We start from the raw sequence: 18,662 nt of genomic DNA, 5'->3' as shown, positions 1-18,662 counted from the left end.
CTGCTGGATAAAATATATGCCTCAGAAATTTCTCCTAGAAAACTTATAGGAATATATATATATATATATATATATATATATATATATATATATATATATATAAACTGATTGAGAAATTTAAAGTATGTTCGGGGGTATCTTGAAATTAAATTAAAAAAAAAACAGTGATTTTTTAAACGCACCGTTTTCTTTTAATTTTTAATTATGAGAGCAAGCGGTGCATCCTGGGACGTTTGGGTACTATGGCTGTACAATCACTGTTTTTACAGTAATGCTGATTGTCTGGTTAGTGTTGATATGGCGGTTGGTGACATTGTACCAGAAACACAGCTAATTGGCCAGGATAAATTCCTGTTCTTGTCCCGTCAAATGTGCCCAGAATTTTGCTTAGTTCTGCTGCGTGGCTGTAGCAGTATCCCATTTATTGGCCCAAGGCCTTGAATATTTTCAGAGAAAATAGAGAGATAGATTCTTCACAATTTACGGGTCTGCTTGTAAATTGTGAATTTATGAATTCACAATTATGAATTCAATATGAGGGTTGGATATTGATTGTTTCGTGTATATTTTTCCACAAGAACATACATTCATTTTTTCCCCTCGTAGCATAATTATTTTTTATTGTTTGATTGAATACAAAATTATTTAGTGCCAGGTTCACTGGTTAATTGATAAATCAAGACAGTCTTGCAGGATTTTTTTATGTTTTGACTAAATAAAAAAGTCACTAATATTTCTAATGATTATGTATATATTTTGTAAATCTCCTATGAAACAAGAAACATGTTTGTTCATGGTTTTTTTGCTCAATCACTTCAAGATTTAATAGTTTTACCGATAAAATTTTTCTGTTAGTGTAAGACATATATTCCGTCGGTAATTAATTCATCGACGGATATGCTCCATCGGTGAATCTTTCATCGGTATTTTTTTATCTGTCAATAAATCCATTGTTAATAAAAAAATAAAATTACCCGCTTTATTTCGTCGGTATATCTCTCGGTAATAATTTTTTTATTACCAATGGATTTACCGACGGAAATTTCTGTCGGTAATGATTTAAAAACATTTTAAAAATTCATTTTATAAAATTATAAAATAATTAAATTAACATAATTCAACACTGTATAATATATACTCAAAATGCTTGTAAAAAAGAATAAGAAAATCAACTCAAACAAATTTGCAACAAATAAATAAAATGAAAAGATAAATTCAACTAAAAAAATTCATATGAAAAAAATGAAGTTGCAATTGCTAAAAATTTAAAAATCCTATAAATAAATCAACTAAAAATTGATCTCATATGAAAAAAATATATCTCACAACAACATTTATACAATTATTAAGAACAAAAACAATTAAAAATAAAATAAAAAATAAATATAGTGAGAAAAATCATGAAAAAAGAAGAAAAAAAGAAAAATCTTACCTTAATGTAGTTGCAAGTGAAGCTAAGGAGAGAAAAAAAATTCATAAAGCATATTAATTAAAAAAAAAAGAGGATAAAAAAAAAAAGAAGATATACCCGAGCATTGAGAAAAAAAGAAGGAGATGAGGAGAGAAAAGAAGAGAAAGAAATAGATATTGATGTTTTTTACATATAGTGAAGAAGAAGAAGTAGAAGAAGAAGAATAATAAGAAATGAGTCTGTCTCTTGTGATGTTTTTATTGGGGCGTGTTAGCGACGAATTTACCGACGGATAATTAAATATTAATATTTTTTTTAATTTTTTAATTTAAATTTTTAATTTCGTAAAAAGTTTTCAGAAACCGCTAACAATTACAGACGATTTTTCAATCCGCCGGTGATTTCATCTGTAATATTTAAATGAAAATTTTAAATCAATTAAATTTTTTCAAAAAACAGCCAAATAACACCGATGACTTTTCAAATTGTTGGTGATCTTGTCCATAAAGAATAACAATTAACAGTGCAATTGGAAAGTGAACAGTTCTGGAGCTCTCTAGAAAATACTAACGGAAAATTCCGTCGGTGATTCTCTTTGTAATTGACATGATGAACAATGTTCATAGTTTACCAACGAATTTACAGATGAAATTTACTGACGGAATTTATTCCATCGGTAATTTTGTTGGTAAAAATAACACGTCATTATTTTTTTTGCTTTGTTTTAATTTTTTTTCCCACTGTAATTCTTTCGGTATATACCGAGGGAAATATACTGAGGGAATATGTCCCTTGTTATTTTTGTTTATATTTATTGATTTTCTAGTAGTGTGTTGGCAAGAACTAGAATTGATGAGAATTTTGACACCGACTGAATTTTTAGTTTGTTTTTAATGCTAGATGAGAAAATGCTCACAAAAATATCAGTTATCTTATAAGCAGTATGGACTCAGAGGAATGTGATGGAATGAAGCAATGAAATGTCAACAGTTTATCGTGTAATACATGGGGCTCTTGTGTTTTTGGAACCCTAGAGAGCTCAGTTCAAAATCTTTGATCTCTTCAACCTAGCTCGAGTGGTTCAATGAAACAAAGATGGCAGGAGCCTGATACTTAAGCGATATCACAAATGTAATGTGGATATATGTTGAATTGTCAACGAAAACTGGGTTTGTTATCAAAGATCATGAAGGATCTATTAATTACTGGGTGTGGTTGCAGGACAGTAAAGGGCCGGGGCTATAAATAATCTCCAGAAATTGATGATGAAGCTTTAGCATTAAAAGGATGAGTTCTTGAAAGATTACTTGGATTGGATTACACAAATACCATATTGGAACCAGATGCTACATGCTTAGTTAGTTGATGATTACGTGTCTGTTTGTACCAATCAAACAAAGTATAGTCTAGTCGTTAAAGATTGTCGGACTGTACTTGATATGTAATTATTAATTTAAAAATATCACCGATTCTTAAAAATAAATAATCCTCTTGATTATCCCATCCATCTACCAGCTTTTTTCCTCCTAAACATGCTTTCAGAGGTGGTTTCAACTTGTAAAAAATTCAACATATTGTTAGAATAAAAAAATTGATTATAACACGGGAGCGTCTCTCTCCTCCCTCTCCTCCTCCTCCTCCTCCCTCCTCCTCCTCCTCCTCCTCTTTCCGAGAACTATGTATACACAGTGAAGAGGTGGATTTGAATGTCGTATCATAAAACAAAAATCTACCTCAATGGGTAGAAAAGCAAAATAAAAAACCCAAAAGGCCGAAAAAAAGCCACAATCATTTCTCCGAAGCTTAGAGCCAAAGCCCAGTTTAAAAACCGCGTCTAGAGTTAAAGCCTTGGCCCAGTTCCCACTTCCTCCTTTTGGCGAGAGAGAGAGAAGAGTCGTCGTCGTTTTTACTTTTCTTCTTCTCACCATCTCCACAGAAAGCTGTGAGAAGTTCTGCGCAGATCTCCAATCAAGCAGGCAAAAAAAAAAAAAAAAAAAAAAACCTGCCTGAAATCACCAAGAAGAAGCAAATCATCAAACATATTAAACAGTAAAAAAGATGTTGCCTACAACATCGAGAGGGCGTGCATCATCGTCCTCCACTTCTCGAGCTAACTCCTCCACTTTCCGTCAGTACCTCCGTCGAATCATCAAGGTCCTCTCCTCTCCTCTCTCTAGATCTCACTTCCATCTTAACCTTTCTTTTCGCTCGTTTTCATTTTTACTCCATCCATCCATTAACATTTTTAATTTCACCTTTGAATTTATTAATTTCTTTCACAAATTGTAATTTTCCCTGCACTGTGTAATTTCCGGTTGTGATTGAAATCGGATGTAATGACGTTTGCTTCATTCACAAGTCTTAAACCATACTTGGCACTTGTTCTTATGAATTAATTATTTTTCATTTTTTTGAGGGGCAAGTTTTGATTTCTAATTGCGAGTTTAGGAGGATTCATTCTTTAGTTTATGGTGCTCATCAATGTTAGAGAGAAATGCGTGCATCTATCCTAGACTATTGATGTTGCTATTTTCTTCGATGGTGCCTACAATTAAGTGTGGGTTGCTGCGGCATTTACAAACCCTTGTGTTTTTGCAGTGGCAACAAATGGACGTTGAATACACTTTCTGGCAAATGCTTCACTTGTGCACCTCACCAAAAGTCGTGTAAGAATTATTTCACTTGAACATTCCTCGTCATTGTCCTTGCTATTGCTATTATGTTATCTTTTATCGGTGTATAATTGGCAAGATGAGTGTTGCTTGGTAAGAGTTTGCAGCATTGAGACTGTTATACTGCTTCTGTTTTTTTCATTTGCCGCAAAACCCGCATGTAGAAGGGGAAAACTTTACTTACAATGCTGGTTCAGAGTTTGGATCAAGCGTGTATAATTGTTTAGTTTACTTTCTAGTTGGCAAGTTTCTAATTGAGTTTTTTCATTTTGCATGTTGACTTTACATTATACAATGGATGCAGCTATCAGCACACTAAGTATCACAAACGTAAGTTCATCTCCAACTGAAGAATCTTGTATTTTTTCATCCTATGGTTGATGAAGATAAATTGTATCTTGCTGTGCTAAGTGGTTATTTTGAAATCAATAAATCTTATTGATTTTTCTTTAAATGTTTTTATTTTTAGTTCTATTTTAGTTCTTAATTTATAGTCTAAGAGTATATGATCTATGTTTCGATTGAAAACCAGTGTTTGTTTTTTATGCCCCAAATGTTTCAAATGCAATATTGCCAGGCTTGGATTGTATATTTGATCATGTTTATGGTTTGAATTTTACCTATGCACTCATTGGAGGTCTAGAGCTATGAAATTTTCTATAGAAAATCACATGCAAAAACTTTTAATTTGCTTTTATTGGTTTCAGAAACTAAGAATCAATGGGCACGTGACGACCCTGCTTTTGTTGTAATCTGCAGCCTCCTTTTGGTAGTTGCAGCTTTGGCTTATTGTGCCGCGTAAGTTTCCTGCCTTTAACAACCTCTCAAGATTGACTGTCATAGCGATGATAGGAATAATGAATAATTTTCACATTCTTGTCTATTTTTTCATGATAATTGAATGCGTTTAAGGTTTAAACTTTCAGTTGTTAATTACGAGTATGCATGATGAGTCAATGCTTCCAAGTCTAGTAATGTTGCATGTGCATGATTAGGCTGCATTTTGTATGTCTAACTTCTTCAAAGTTAGCTATGTCATGGCCAAACCCTTAAGTGCAATTTGTTTTTTATCCCTTTTTTACTGTCAAGACTATTTTTCTTTCTATTGCTGTATTCAACGAGTTCTTTGAGTGTTCCCTCTAGTTTAAATCTTTGTTGGTCTCTTCTTTTCATTTCAGGTATGACCACAGTGCCGGACATGCTGTTTTTGTAGTTATTTCTGTGTTATTTTTTCATTTTTTAATTTCAGGAGCTGGTCTGGCTACATGTTGTTGGTAAGAACCACTGTCCACATGATAGTAATATGATGCTTATCTTGTTTTTCAGCTCTCCCCTTATTTGAATGCCCCTAATGATGGATTAAATTACCATGTAAATGCAAAATTGGCACTTTAATAAATAGATCTTGTTTATCTTAAAAAAACTCTGCATTTTAATTTTTGCTGCCGATGCCACAAGCCTTGCACATGACATGATATTTAATTCTTGAAAATTATATGCTGCCAATTGACAGGTGAAAGAATGGTATTCACATATTTGTTACTGCAATGGAGAGATTGAGAGATTCTGTACCATTAGTGATTATAAGGGTTTCTGCATAGTTAGATAATTGAAGTACTTGTTCTAACATCTGTTACTTTAAAGTCTTCATTCTCCAAAATATTGTTTTACCATCTGGAGATGACATTACTTGCCTTAGTGCTTTCCCTTTTTGTGAGAATTTAATCCTAAATTAAGAAACTAACTCTGAATTTCTTTCATTGATGCTTCATTTTTCCGTTGTCATTCATAATTAGATCTTTCACCTCTTGATTTCCTTCCAATGCTTGTGTGATTAGAGCTTGCACATATGTGCTGCACTAAGCTGGCATGATAGCAATTCCCTTTTTTTCATTTCCATACAGGTTCCTAACTAATGCATACCTTCGGGAGGAGGCTCCAAATAGTCATGTTGTTGAGCAACGGGTTGAATGGCAAGTATAGAATCTTATGCTCTTGGTTGTTTATAAACTATGTTTTTAACAACTGTATGCATGCAAATTGTTGTTTGGAAATCATTATAGATTCTTGGCCATGTCCGTCTCTGATGTTTCATAGCTGGTCTTTATCGCACTTGCATATTCCTCATTGATAACACTTAGTGCTGACCCTGTTTTTTTTATTCTGCTTTCTGGTTGAAGGCTGTATGCATTTGATGTGCACTGCAATTCTTTCTTCCCAATGTTTGTCATGCTTTACGGTGAGTGCTATGCGAATATGTGTTTCAGCTTTTGATTGTCAACCTCAGTTTATGTCAGAAAAGTTTAACTGATGTCTTGGTTTTGTTGCAGTTATACATTATTTTCTGTCACCTCTTTTGGTTGCCCATGGGTTCATACCTGTATTGCTGTCAAACCTGCTGTTCATGGTGGCAGCCTCGTACTATCATTACCTCAACTTTTTAGGCTATGATGGTGAGCTGATTTTTCATAGTATCTGATCAACTACTTTCATGAGCAGGGTTTTTTTTTTTTTTGGTGTGTGCATGTGTGTGTGTACACTATCCTTGAAAAGGAGATCACTAGTATGTGAATAATTAGAGATAACTCAAAGGCTTGGATGGACTGAGGTCCATGTCGTTACCTCGATTAAGTGTTTTGAGCAGCGTTTTTAGACAGAATGGACTTGAATGTGAAACCTGGTTGCCTTAAAGTGCCATCTTATTTAGGGCATCTACCTATTCTTGATCTAAGCCTGAGTTGGACTGTATTGACATGGTCAGACTGGTTATCAAGGTGGAAACCCTCCTTGTTGATTTCGGGGTTCTACCTTATTGTCTCAAAAATTCATTGTTGCATACTATCTTAGAGCCTTGAACCAAGGCTCGGGGAATTAAAGTACTCAAACACTGCTATTAAACACAATGGCACTGTTGCCAAGAGTGTTCAATGTAATCACATCATGTGTTTTTTTAAGAAATAAATTACACATGAGATATTTTAAGCACTTGCAATAGTATAGTAAATCGCACATATGTTGTGCATGAATGAGAGGAGTTAAAAGATAGAAATTAAAAATTGCAGTTGCTTAACTTTTTTGCATGAAATAACAGGTTTATGTGCACGTGAATGACATTCAGGATATAGGTTTAGTTGAATGAGTTGACACAAAGAGCAGTGGCATGTTTATCCTCCAGTGTAATCCTGGATGAAGTTCTGACACCTCGCCTCTGTTCTTTCTGGTTTATCATTGGGTCAGTTTTTGAAACATTGGATTTAAGTGGGAGGAGCTCCCTGCCAGAAATCCAGCTTTTCCACTTCCAGAGAAAAAGAAAGTTGTTTTGAAGCCTTTCTTTGTCAATGATGAGTAATAGAAGGTTTTGTTTGGATATAGCTCCAAACTTGGGTGGCTATTGAAATGTTTTGCAGTAATGACACAGCTGCTGATCACCTTGATCAATTAAGATACTGATAACATGTTTATTTACTGCAGTGTTACCCTTTCTGGAGAGAACAACATTTTTCCTCTATCCAATTGGTGTTGTCATTGTCCTGTCTCCTATTTGTAAGTTACTAAACACAATTTCTGACTTCACCTTCGTGCCGGGTTGTTTTGTATATCAACCTCTTAGTTCTTTCAACTTTGCAGTGATTTTAAGTGGCTTCAATCCTTCGAGATATTTTATGAATGTGTACTTTAGTCAAAGGGTGTGATTTACTAAGCTAACACTTCGGATGGCCACACATATGAGATGGGGGGAATAGTTCAGAGACCGCATCAACTATGAGATGGCCAAATTTTTTTCACATACATGTAGTAAAACTGGGGAGGATTGCAAAATGAAAATCTTTGTAGCTTTATTGTAGTCTTTTTTCCAATTCAAGTGGAAATCAAACCAATTCAAGTCGGTCAGGCAAGAAGCGTTTTTTATAGTCAATATCATTGTTCCAGTGGATGTGTTTTCCATGGTCTTTTATTTGAAAAAGTGAATATGATAGTCCCTTGTCTCTTTGGAAATTGTATGCATCTTCTTCATTCAAAAAACAGAAGCCGAGTATCTGCGGTGTTATCATCAAAATGGATTCAGTACTGTAAACGCCAATTCTTTTGGTGCTGACATTCTTGATGAATGTTACTGTGATTAGTAGCCATAATTGTTTTCACTTTTAAACCAGTTGCTTTAATTAAAATTTAAATCAACTACAACTAATTATTTTCATCGATAATTATTATAATTACTAGTAATAAAATGACGTTAATAAAGTGGTTGTTTTAATTTGTAGATGATAAATATTATTTAATTTTTTTTAAGAAATTAATGTCATTGGTTACATTACTATTGTTGTTGTATTTTTATCAGTCATTGGTTTAATTATTAAATTTTAAAAAATTAATAAAAAAATATATTAAATCCCAATTCCATTGTATCACTGAACTAAACATGTGCTGTGTGTAAAAAAAAAAGAAAAGATTTTTGCTAAAAGGGCTATTCGTTGAGCTTGATGTTTCGAACATTTTGTGTACAATATTCAAAATTTCAATACCATTTTGAAGCAATTTCATCTCTTACTGCAGAAAAAACCATTTTAGAGCCATTACTTTTACATTTCTTCAAGATATTTGAGTAATTGCCTTAAGTGATCTGCTTTATATCAAGATTTACTCGTGATGTTATCACTCAGGGTTTAAATTTTTTAAAAAAATCATAAAAAATAATTTTTGACCAGTATTCAATTTGGATATTAATAACGTGCTTAAGATTTTATTGGAGAAAATTGGCTTCAAATATCCATGGTGTCAAGGTTAAAAAAAAAGAAAAAAGAGTAGAAATAAAGTTATATGTATATCGGTGGTTTCATCTCTTTTTTCTTACCTAACATAGTCAAGGATAGCAACCAAATGACAGTGACATGGCATAAACAGGCGAACTAGTTAGGCCACCTACCTACGACTTCATTGACAGCTCAATGTGGTTTAGTAAGATGATGTTGTTTGGAAGTTTTATAATAATTATTTTTTAAAATAATTTTAGTTTGAAAATATATTAAAATAATTTATTTTTTATTATTTTAAAATTAATTTTGTATTAGTATGTTAAAATAATCTAAAAATATCAAAAAAAATTAATTTATAATAAAAAAAATAATTTAATTTAATTTTTTTTAAATATTTTTTTGAAAACAAAAAAAACCCATATCCTATAATTCAGATCAATGATTACTCAACTTGGTAACTGGGTTGCTAATTTTACCAGTCCAGCAACCGCCCAAGCTGGGCTTTAAGTATATCATTAGGTTCATTTTCAGTTTTCACCGTCTGCTCCTCCCTTTTCTTGATTCCCCGAGCTTCCTTTCCTCTTCGCTGTTTTCCTTCAGGCTCCTGCCCATCCACCAAAAAACTCAAGGTTCCTTTTCCTTCTAATCAGACTGGCTGGTTGAAAATCAATCAGCATATGAGAAAAAAAAGGAGCATTCTTCTATAAGAGACCATAATGTAGTTGCAACCGGCCTCATCCCTAACTAATACAACTTCATCTCTGGTCCCCACAAGAAAATCAAGTCCGAACCTTATCTTTCTTAATTAAAATTCTCTCAAACTTTTCATTCTCGAGCTGCTTTTTGTTCACGAACGATTAGTGTAGGTGCGGCTGCGATATGTCAGATGCAGACTGCCCCATGTAGTAGTAGTCTTTCTTCTTTGCGAGCTTATATAGTGCATGATTGTTTCTAGTCATTGAAGATGTTTCGATGTCCTTCAAGGATGAGCTTCCAAATTCCTTGAGAATTTGGAAGAATATGATCCGAGGTCTTTAGATCACAAACCACAAATTAGAAAGATTGTCAAATATCCAAATGTTCAACAAATAAGGCTAAACTTATGCGACCAGATGTTTTCAGAAAGTTGGTCATCTTTCATTGCCACAAGAGATTAGTTTATGGGACAGATCACCAGATGCACAGAGCATTCAATTACAAGGTAACGCATACCCATTAATGAAAATAAAAAAAAACAACTCAACTTTTTCTTTATTTTAAAGCAAAGACAGACTGTCACATTTGAACCACAAAACACATCACTCGAAAATAAAGTCACGTCTGAAACAGGTATCAATGTATATCGCGTTTTTTCGAATATGAATAGTATTGTTGTTCAGGGAATAAGCTTGCTACCAGCAACATCGACAACGAATCTATATCTCACATCATTTTTCTCAAGCCTCTCGAATGCTGTGTTGATATAATCCATTTTGATCACTTCAATCATGGAGGCCAATCCCTTTTCCTTGCAGAACTCGAGCATCTCCTCTGTCTCCTTCATGCTCCCTATGAAGCTCCCGGTGATTGACTTTCTCCCTACACAAAATTGCATGAGAAAAAAAGCACCCTCATCAGGGAATGTGGATTATAGCAAAAATTTCCCAGGTTTATACTCAATTGAAAATTAAGTAGAGAATACATAACTAATCTTCAAAGCAAATAGAGGGACACTCACCAAGCATAACCATAGGCGTAACAAACTGCAATGGGGCATTAATAACACCCATCAAGATCAGCTTGCCATCAAGTTTCAATAGAGAAAGGTAAGGCTCGAGAGGGTGAACCACAGGCACAGTATCGATGATATAGTCAAGTTGATCAGCAGCTTTTTGCATGCCTTCCACATCCGAGCTGACCAAGTATTCATCAGCACCAAGATGTTCCATAGCCTCCTCCCGCTTCTTGTCAGAAGAACTAATCACAGTTACATGGTGTCCCATTGCCTTCGCTATCTTCACCCCCATGTGCCCTACTCCTCCAAGTCCTAAAATCCCTCCTCTTAGTCCACTCTGTTTCAGTCCAAAGTGTTTAAGTGGGCTGTAAACTGTCAATCCAGCGCACAGTAGCGGCGCTGCTTGTTCTGGTGACATCCCATCAGGAATTTTCACCACAAACCTAAGGAAAGTATCAAAGTTTATCAAAACAGGCACGAGTTTTGCTTAATCAATTACTTGAGCAAGAAAATGCACGTCAATCGAAAAAGGTTTTCTGTTTTAATTTGGATTAGAAGAGGGTTTTTCTAGTGCGGGAAATAAAATTTTTGGACCTGCAAGACTCAATTACTGCATTCCAATTCACTCTCTAATACATGGCTAATTAAATGCAGAACGAACTAATTGGTTATTTGTGCATAAAAATTCATATAGGTTGAAATAATGCTTCCCCACAGCAAGAAAAAGTTGCAAATTGGATACTTTGACATTGAACCATGTACGAGGAACAGTAAAAATATGAGAAACTTTCGGTCCTGATGAAGTCCAAAATCAAGAAAACTAGATATTACCAGGCTAATAATAAAAGCAAGTAATTACGAACTTAAAAGGGCTTAAAATGTTTTGATGATTACTTTTGATCGACAACCATGGATTCAGCAAAGCCTCCTTGGGTGGGTTTGCCATCAGTGTAGACATCATTGTAAGACCAGATTTTCTTGTTGCAGTATTGCTCAATCTCTGATTTGCATGGATGACAATTCTTGCAGCTTCCAACGATGACTCCAACACCGACAACATCTCCAACTTTGAACTTTGTCACATCTGATCCCACTTCAACAACCTCACCAACCACTTCATGGCTATAGATCACACCAAAATACCAATAAACATCATTAAAGAAAAAGGAAAGCTAAAAAGAAGATAAATAAAAGAAACATGGAGAGCAGTATATAAATATTGTGTGCGTGTTCGTTGTGTTTTTGCCATCTTGGGGAAAACAAAATAGGGTTTTTTTATTTTAAGTACCCAGGGACCATAGGATAGTGTGACATGCCAAGATCATTTTTGATTTGGTGGATATCGGTATGGCAAACTCCACAGCTGATAACCTTGATAAAAACATCTTCTGGCCCCGTATCTCTGCAACCAAGAAAAGAAGAAGAAGAAAGATTAGAGTTTAGAGGCGTTACATTAGTGCTTGTAACTACACATGGAATATACATACTAGAACCGTATGTCAGAGAAAGAGACAGATTCAAGAATATTTACCTGAGACTATAGGTGTAAGGAGCGAGATGCCCAGTTGAGTCTGTTGCTGCCCATCCTACAATTTTTCTCTCTGTTTCAAGGCTACCCATTTTCTTGAAACAATGAGGCTAAGAGAGAGGGATGGAGTTTCTGTGGAGAGTTGAAGAATTAGAAGCCACTATGGATGAGTATATATACAAAAGCACAATAAAGAATGGCAAAGGTTACTTGGCGATAAAAAAGACAAGGACATCTCAGCATATTTTACGGGTGGTGGTAGGTGAAATGTGATGGAGTGGCGCCATCCTCTGCTTCCACAAAGATGGGTCATTTCTTCAAAGTTGAAAATCAAGTGAACATTGTCCACATGATCAAAACATTGGTGGGGCCTCAGCAGCGATGGTCCTGATTAACTCATGGTTCTTGGGAAACAAAAGGGTACATAATCACTAATTAAATATTTCATCATTCATGGAAGGAATATCTTAATTTCCATGGTGGTTACACAGTTGCCTAATTATATTATTTGCTTAATCGATGTAGTTGGTGGTGAGTGGCGACAATATACCCTTGGTATTTACTGCATTGTTGTGCCGTCGACTGAAATTTTTTTAAACATGAAAAAAAAAATCAAGAGAAGATTATATTTTAAAAAATGTAAGAAAAATTTCATGTTTTGATTAAATTTTAATTAATTTAATAATATAATGAAAAAATAAAGTAACAATAATAACAAATAAAAAAATTTATTTTAGGTAAAGCTAGATTAACACGTTAAACTCATGACCTAGACATGAGATATATCTATATTATATATTTATCATGTGTCCTACATCATCGGTTCAGGATAATTCAATAAAAAAAATAAATTTATGATGAGAACAAGATAAAAAAATAAATATAAATTAAGATATTTAATATCGTATACGGTTTATTTTTCCAATTATGTATAATGAATTTGTTTATTAAAATATTTTTATAATAAAAATTAATTCATGTAAAATATTTATTGAATAAAATAAAAGGAAAGGTATTGTATGGTTGCACATAGTAAAAATATTATAAAAAAATAAACATTTTTAATTTTTTAAAATAAGTTTAATATATGTATAAAAAATTATAGATGAATTAAACACACCAAATATAATAATAAAAAATTAATATTTAAAAAATAATAAATAAGCTAGAAAAATCATAGAGAAGAATCTTGTTAGACTAATCAATGACCTCTAAACACCACAAAAAAAAGACCTCAAAACTTGAATCAACTCAAAATCAAAAGTTTTCTCGAGCTCAAATCTATTTAGACGTAAAAATAAAAACACCTAAATTCAAACTCCTTTAAATTCAAATTATTTTTCTAAAAAATATATGCAATTAAGTACTAATTTGAGTTTAAAAGAACTAAATTGTATAAAATAAAGATTTAAGAATCAAATTGATTTTTTTAAAAAAAGTAAACACTCCAATTCATAATTATATGTGGAATGACAAACAATAATAACACTCCAATACAAGCATTAACTCTTTTAGTTTCTTTTAATTAATAAACTATACGCAACAGAAGCAATCGAGCAAGTGGGGCAATAAACTACCACTTGGGATTATACTAGTCCGAGTTGTTTGGGTATTTTTATTTTAAAAAGTCAGAGAAAGAGCGGACATTAAATTTGATGGCCGACGACAACTGGACAACGACAATGAAGAAGATGAAATTATCTATTTATTCATATATTACTTGGAGGATACTATACTACCAAGTACCATCCTCCTCGCATGATCCAAAGAATTTCCTCGCCTCGCCGTTATCAATAAACCGGAGGGTTTATTTAGATTTGTGCTGATCATATATGATTCCCATTATTATATCGTCGCTTGAACTCTGCAGTCCTTTTCACGGGCATGGCGACCTGTTCTTAGGGTTGGAGCCTGTCCGAATACGGAATCTCTTTTTAATAATATCCTCTCGTATTTCATATAATATCAGGGTTGGAGGATTCAAACCTTAATTCCGAGCTTTAATGCCAGAGTTGCAACCTCAAATTGTTTATCATCTCGATTTTTTTTCTGGATAAGGTTGCATTAACGTTCCTGTAAGGCATTTTAGCAGTGACAGACCGTGACTTGATTTGCTGTTGCGTTTCTGCAAGACACCCTAGAAGTCGCTCGAGAAGCTTAATTCATGCATGGTTCACATGGGCATATGTATGCTTTTAACTGACCCGCAATGAGTGGCTCGATCACATGAGCTACGTAATGTCCTGTAATGTTTCCAGTCTTGTACGTAGAATTATTTAGCTAATATGTTTGTGAGATTTGTTAAATTAGGTTTTGAAAATTTCATAATTCATAGTTAAATAATCTAAAATCCTAGTTGATTAACGAAAAATATTTTTTAATTAAAAAAATTAACTTGGTTTTTTAAAAAGTGTTTTCCTAAAAAATTTGGACGGAAAACACTTTTCAGAAATTGTGAAAAATTTAGAAATATTATATCATTTGCTGATTATATCAAATTTGGTTCTCACATTTTTTATTGCTATATATATTTTGTTTTGAATATTTATTTTTCAATTTCATCTCTTAAAATTTAATTTTTACATTAACTTTGGTCCTCATTTTTATAATTGTTATTTGTTTTTCCCTTATTATTTTTTTATTAAAATTTTTTATCTGTCAAAAATTAGATCCTCATTTTTTTTATTGCTACTTATTTTATTTGAAATAATTTATGAAATGTTAATTATTATTATTTTAATTTCTTCATCTTTTAATTTTTTAGATTTAATCTTTATTATTTTGATTATTATTTATTTTACTTGAGATAATTTATGAATTTTTTTTTCAATTTCATTTTTTTTCAATTTTTTAATTTGTAAGATTTATTCCTTATTATTTTAATAAACTCGAGAAAAAAAAAATATTAATAAGTTATTTTCCAACTTATTTTCATTGAAAAGTATTTTTCAATTTATTTTTTATTATATTACCAAACATCAAAAAATAATTTATTTTTTTTAAAATTTACTTTTTAAAAATTATTATTTTTCAACAAACAAACAAAAATTAAATAAGCGTTCTTTCAGTCCAGATTTCTTATTATGTTTGACCTGACAGGGAAGAGAGGGGCATCAAATGTCAGCAGCCCAGCGTCTCGGGCACCGCCTTCTCATACTTGGAATTTCAGGAACACAAATAGGAATGGCTCAACTTCCTTGATTTGCTTCCAATCTTTCTAAAGCAGTGACACCCACCCACTACTCTGACTATTCCTGAAGAAGCAGAGACTTGGTTTGCTTTCGCTTTATTCGGAGACTCTAAAATGCCACCACCTCGGCAGACCATGTTTTGATTTGTTCGTCTCTGCTAATCGACTCATGTTTTGATTTGTTCGTCTTACTGTGCGAAAGGATTAAAAGTCAGAAATGGAAGCTTTCACATGAGAAAATTTATGCTCTAACTTCTAGAGGGAGATATGGTGCACAACCACCGAGGGTCTTGGCATGGCGGCAAGAGAGGTTTGTCTTCTTCTGCTGTTTCTGGGTTCAAGTCTTCACGTGCATGTTTGTCACTCCTGGTGTCTTATATGTCCATTAGGTTTGCAAGATGTTCAGTGGGCCGTGAGATTAGTCGTGGTACACGCAAGCTAGCCGGACACCCATATAAATCTAAAAAAAAAAAGAAATGGTGCACAACAAAGGAGCTACTGTGATCCATCCGTCGACATCTTCAAATTTCTGTGCTCCACATAATTACAATGGGAAACTGGGATAATCTTTTGCTTGAATAAGAGTCCGGTGAAGCTAACTTCCAAAGTGATTCATCGAGCCCCCATCGACTTTCATGCAATGGTCATGATATTTTTAGGCAAATTTTTTACTTGAAGACTGAGAAAGTATACGGTAATTTATTTATATTTAAAATTACTTTTTAAAATGCTTTCAAGATATTAATTTGGCAATTTTTTTTTAAATAATTTTAATGTACCATGAAAACATCAATATATATATACTATAAAAAAATTAAATTTGATATATTTTTTTAATTTTTAATACACCTTTACAAAAATACAAGTATAGTAAATACAAACTAAATTATCTTTATAGAGATATTTTTATATATTAAAATTAGAAAATTTATGAAAATCTTATTTGTTACAGCATGTGAAGAGAGGTGGGAAGGAAAATCTGACTTACCTAACCCATCATATCAAGTATTTCTTTTTTTTTAAAAATCCAAGATTAAATAACAATGAGTGAAAGGAAAGGAGAAGACCATATCAAGAAAAAGATTAAAAAAAAAAAAATCTTTTGTTACATGTCTGCTTGAGAAGCCATCTCTTGCTTGGCTTTTGTGGTTAGTGGGATGTGACATGAAAAATCATAGCCCCCACCATCCATCCTCACCCTCTGTATCTCTTTTCTTTATTTTTATTTTTATCATAATCATAATCATAATCATTGTCTTTGCATGCCTGCCACCAAGCCATCAGCGCCACCTGCTCAAGATGGCTTGGTTAAGGGAGGCCACTACTCCACTATTTCACATCCTCCGTCTAAATCATGATGAGATCATGTCAACTAAACCGAAAAAGACTTTGATATGGTGCTACTTAACGACTTCACTGAGGAGGACCTTGAAAATCAACTCCCCTTGCATATTTTATTTCTCGAACCCGTCTCTACGGCCACCCCATATGTTCATACCCCTGCTTCTCCGATAGAATAACTAATATGCTGGCCAACAAGGAGGCCGAGCATCGCATTTTCTTGTCGTCGGTCCAACCCCGGCTGTGTATATGTCAAACAATTTCCATAATTATTCAGGTCTGTGCTGTTACCGCTACGTCTAGAAAAAGCAAAAATAAAATAAAATTACAGGATTGGTCGAGATAAGGTGATTAAAAAATTGATCAAGCAGCAGCAGCAGCTGCATGCAAGGAAGACAGACGATACCATGAAGATGCAAAATGTCATAATCTAATCAAGTGTACAACCCTTGACATGAAGCAATCCTATTTTATTTGGAGGTTTAGAAAAGTCTTTCATAATTGCATTTGTAAAAGCAACATCTTACAGATGCATGTAAGAACCATCCTGGGATATGATCCAACAAACCATCCTGGTTTAGAGCACCAGTCAGCAAGACAGCAGGTTCCTATTTATATTGCAAGTGGCATTATATTAATGTTGATGTTGATGCTGGGAAAGGACCTTGTCTAGAAGGTTTGGCAACTTAGCACTCATTGGAAAGTTAAACACATGTGCTTCTTCTAACCTCAAGAAAATGCTATCAAACAGCAGATAGATATTACCTTTTCTCTTTAGACAAAAGAAAATTATATTAAGCGTTGAAAAGAATCACAAAAGCTCGATGGAGAATAAGATCTCCCCAAAGAAAAGAGACCAGAAGAAAGAGTCGAGATAAAACAGCCCGATCCTGCCAAATATCTGCCAAGGAAACACGCTTAAAAGCGCACCGAAAGCACGGCTCCGCAAGGAAGAGCAGAAAGTGTTGTACCCCATAACAATGTTTTAAGCGTGCCTAAATTTTGGTTTCTAATATATGCACATAGTCATATAACTGCGCACAAGTAGACGACTTCAGAAAAATTCTTCTGTGATTTAAGCTTCAGAAATTGATAACTTTTATATATATTCTAACAGGTTAATCAGCGCACAAATTGAACTATTTTCCCATTATTAACACTGATAAATCTATAGTTTAAAATCATTCATTTGATGAAACTTATGATGACAGAGAGTCGGTGCCGCCTTTGAACTTGCCAATATTGAAATCTCGAGCAACTGTCTTCGATAGACCCTTCAAAGAACAAATTATCAACATCTAATTCAGCACAAGGAGAAAGAGATGCAAAAAGGTTGTCCCACATGGTGTCGATGCTTTCTTTCAAAAACCTGTTGTTCATGTACACCAAACCTCTCTATGTTCTCCTATTCCTCCCTTTGGTCACAATCGAAATGGGGCTTTCTCCAAGCTTTTAACCCTTAATAGAAACTTCTCTGCCTGCCCGCCCGCCGGGGGCCTCAAGGGATAGGCGTGGAAGAAAAGGACTTTTGTACATGACCAACTGTAAACCTCGTTAGGTTATATGAACTACAACGAGGAACCTTGTATAACAGGAAAGGAAGTTTGTAACATGATTTCAATTGGTGCTTTACAAAACCCTCTTCCTCCCAAAACAGAAAGATTTTCTCTTGAAGAGAAGTACCGTTTCATACACAGCTTGATTCTAAAAATTACAAATATTGCCAGAGGATTATAAGAGTTATTTTTTTAAAAAAAATTTCAAACTAATTGCTTATGCTTATGCTTTGCTTTAATTGGGGAGTCTGATCCCTAGAATTACTCCAGAACCAAGAAAGGATTTTCAATTTATAAAATATATAGCTAGGAACATATCTTAGTGTGTTTGGCGATGCATCTGCGAGCGCTTCAGCGAAGTGTCTTTTGGCTGAAAAAACATTGATGCATTTTTGGATGCTTTTTGATGGTTTTAAATTTTTAGTAGGAAGATGCCAAAAGGAACGAAAACAAAAGAAAAGGCATTTCAGCCAAAAACACTTTGCAAACGCTTGGC

General features: G+C 33.7%; 2 protein-coding genes across 4 annotated transcripts; one reads left to right on the top strand and one right to left on the bottom strand.

Annotated features, from left to right (window-relative positions):
- Positions 1 to 3,010: 3,010 nt before the first annotated feature.
- Positions 3,011 to 8,233, top strand: LOC133679401 (uncharacterized). 3 transcript variants are annotated; one of them, XM_062101986.1, is made up of 10 exons: positions 3,020 to 3,565; positions 4,010 to 4,077; positions 4,388 to 4,413; positions 4,791 to 4,881; positions 5,262 to 5,357; positions 5,988 to 6,056; positions 6,264 to 6,322; positions 6,414 to 6,536; positions 7,555 to 7,626; positions 7,711 to 8,233. In XM_062101986.1, exons 1-10 carry the CDS (start codon positions 3,470 to 3,472, stop codon positions 7,773 to 7,775), a joined length of 765 nt encoding a protein of 254 aa, XP_061957970.1. In that variant the 5' UTR covers positions 3,020 to 3,469; the 3' UTR covers positions 7,776 to 8,233. The 3 variants fall into 3 exon arrangements, with proteins under 3 accessions (XP_061957972.1, XP_061957971.1, XP_061957970.1); XM_062101988.1 differs by lacking the exons at positions 7,555 to 7,626; positions 7,711 to 8,233 and adding an exon at positions 7,202 to 7,548 and having other exon boundaries at positions 3,011 to 3,565; XM_062101987.1 differs by lacking the exons at positions 7,555 to 7,626; positions 7,711 to 8,233 and adding an exon at positions 7,175 to 7,548 and having other exon boundaries at positions 3,011 to 3,565.
- A 1,719-nt stretch (positions 8,234 to 9,952) lies between these two features.
- LOC133680090 (probable cinnamyl alcohol dehydrogenase) lies at positions 9,953 to 12,245 on the bottom strand. The gene is made up of 5 exons (XM_062102911.1): positions 12,083 to 12,245; positions 11,840 to 11,953; positions 11,446 to 11,673; positions 10,555 to 10,994; positions 9,953 to 10,415 (listed from the first exon to the last, which is right to left on the bottom strand). Exons 1-5 carry the CDS (start codon positions 12,169 to 12,171, stop codon positions 10,213 to 10,215), a joined length of 1,074 nt encoding a protein of 357 aa, XP_061958895.1. The 5' UTR covers positions 12,172 to 12,245; the 3' UTR covers positions 9,953 to 10,212.
- Positions 12,246 to 18,662: the final 6,417 nt, after the last annotated feature.

Source organism: Populus nigra, chromosome 19 (genome assembly GCF_951802175.1).
Source record: "Populus nigra chromosome 19, ddPopNigr1.1, whole genome shotgun sequence".
Taxonomy (NCBI): Eukaryota; Viridiplantae; Streptophyta; class Magnoliopsida; order Malpighiales; family Salicaceae; genus Populus; species Populus nigra.
Note: the sequence above shows the minus strand (reverse complement) of the source record. Positions and strands in the feature narration are given on the sequence as shown.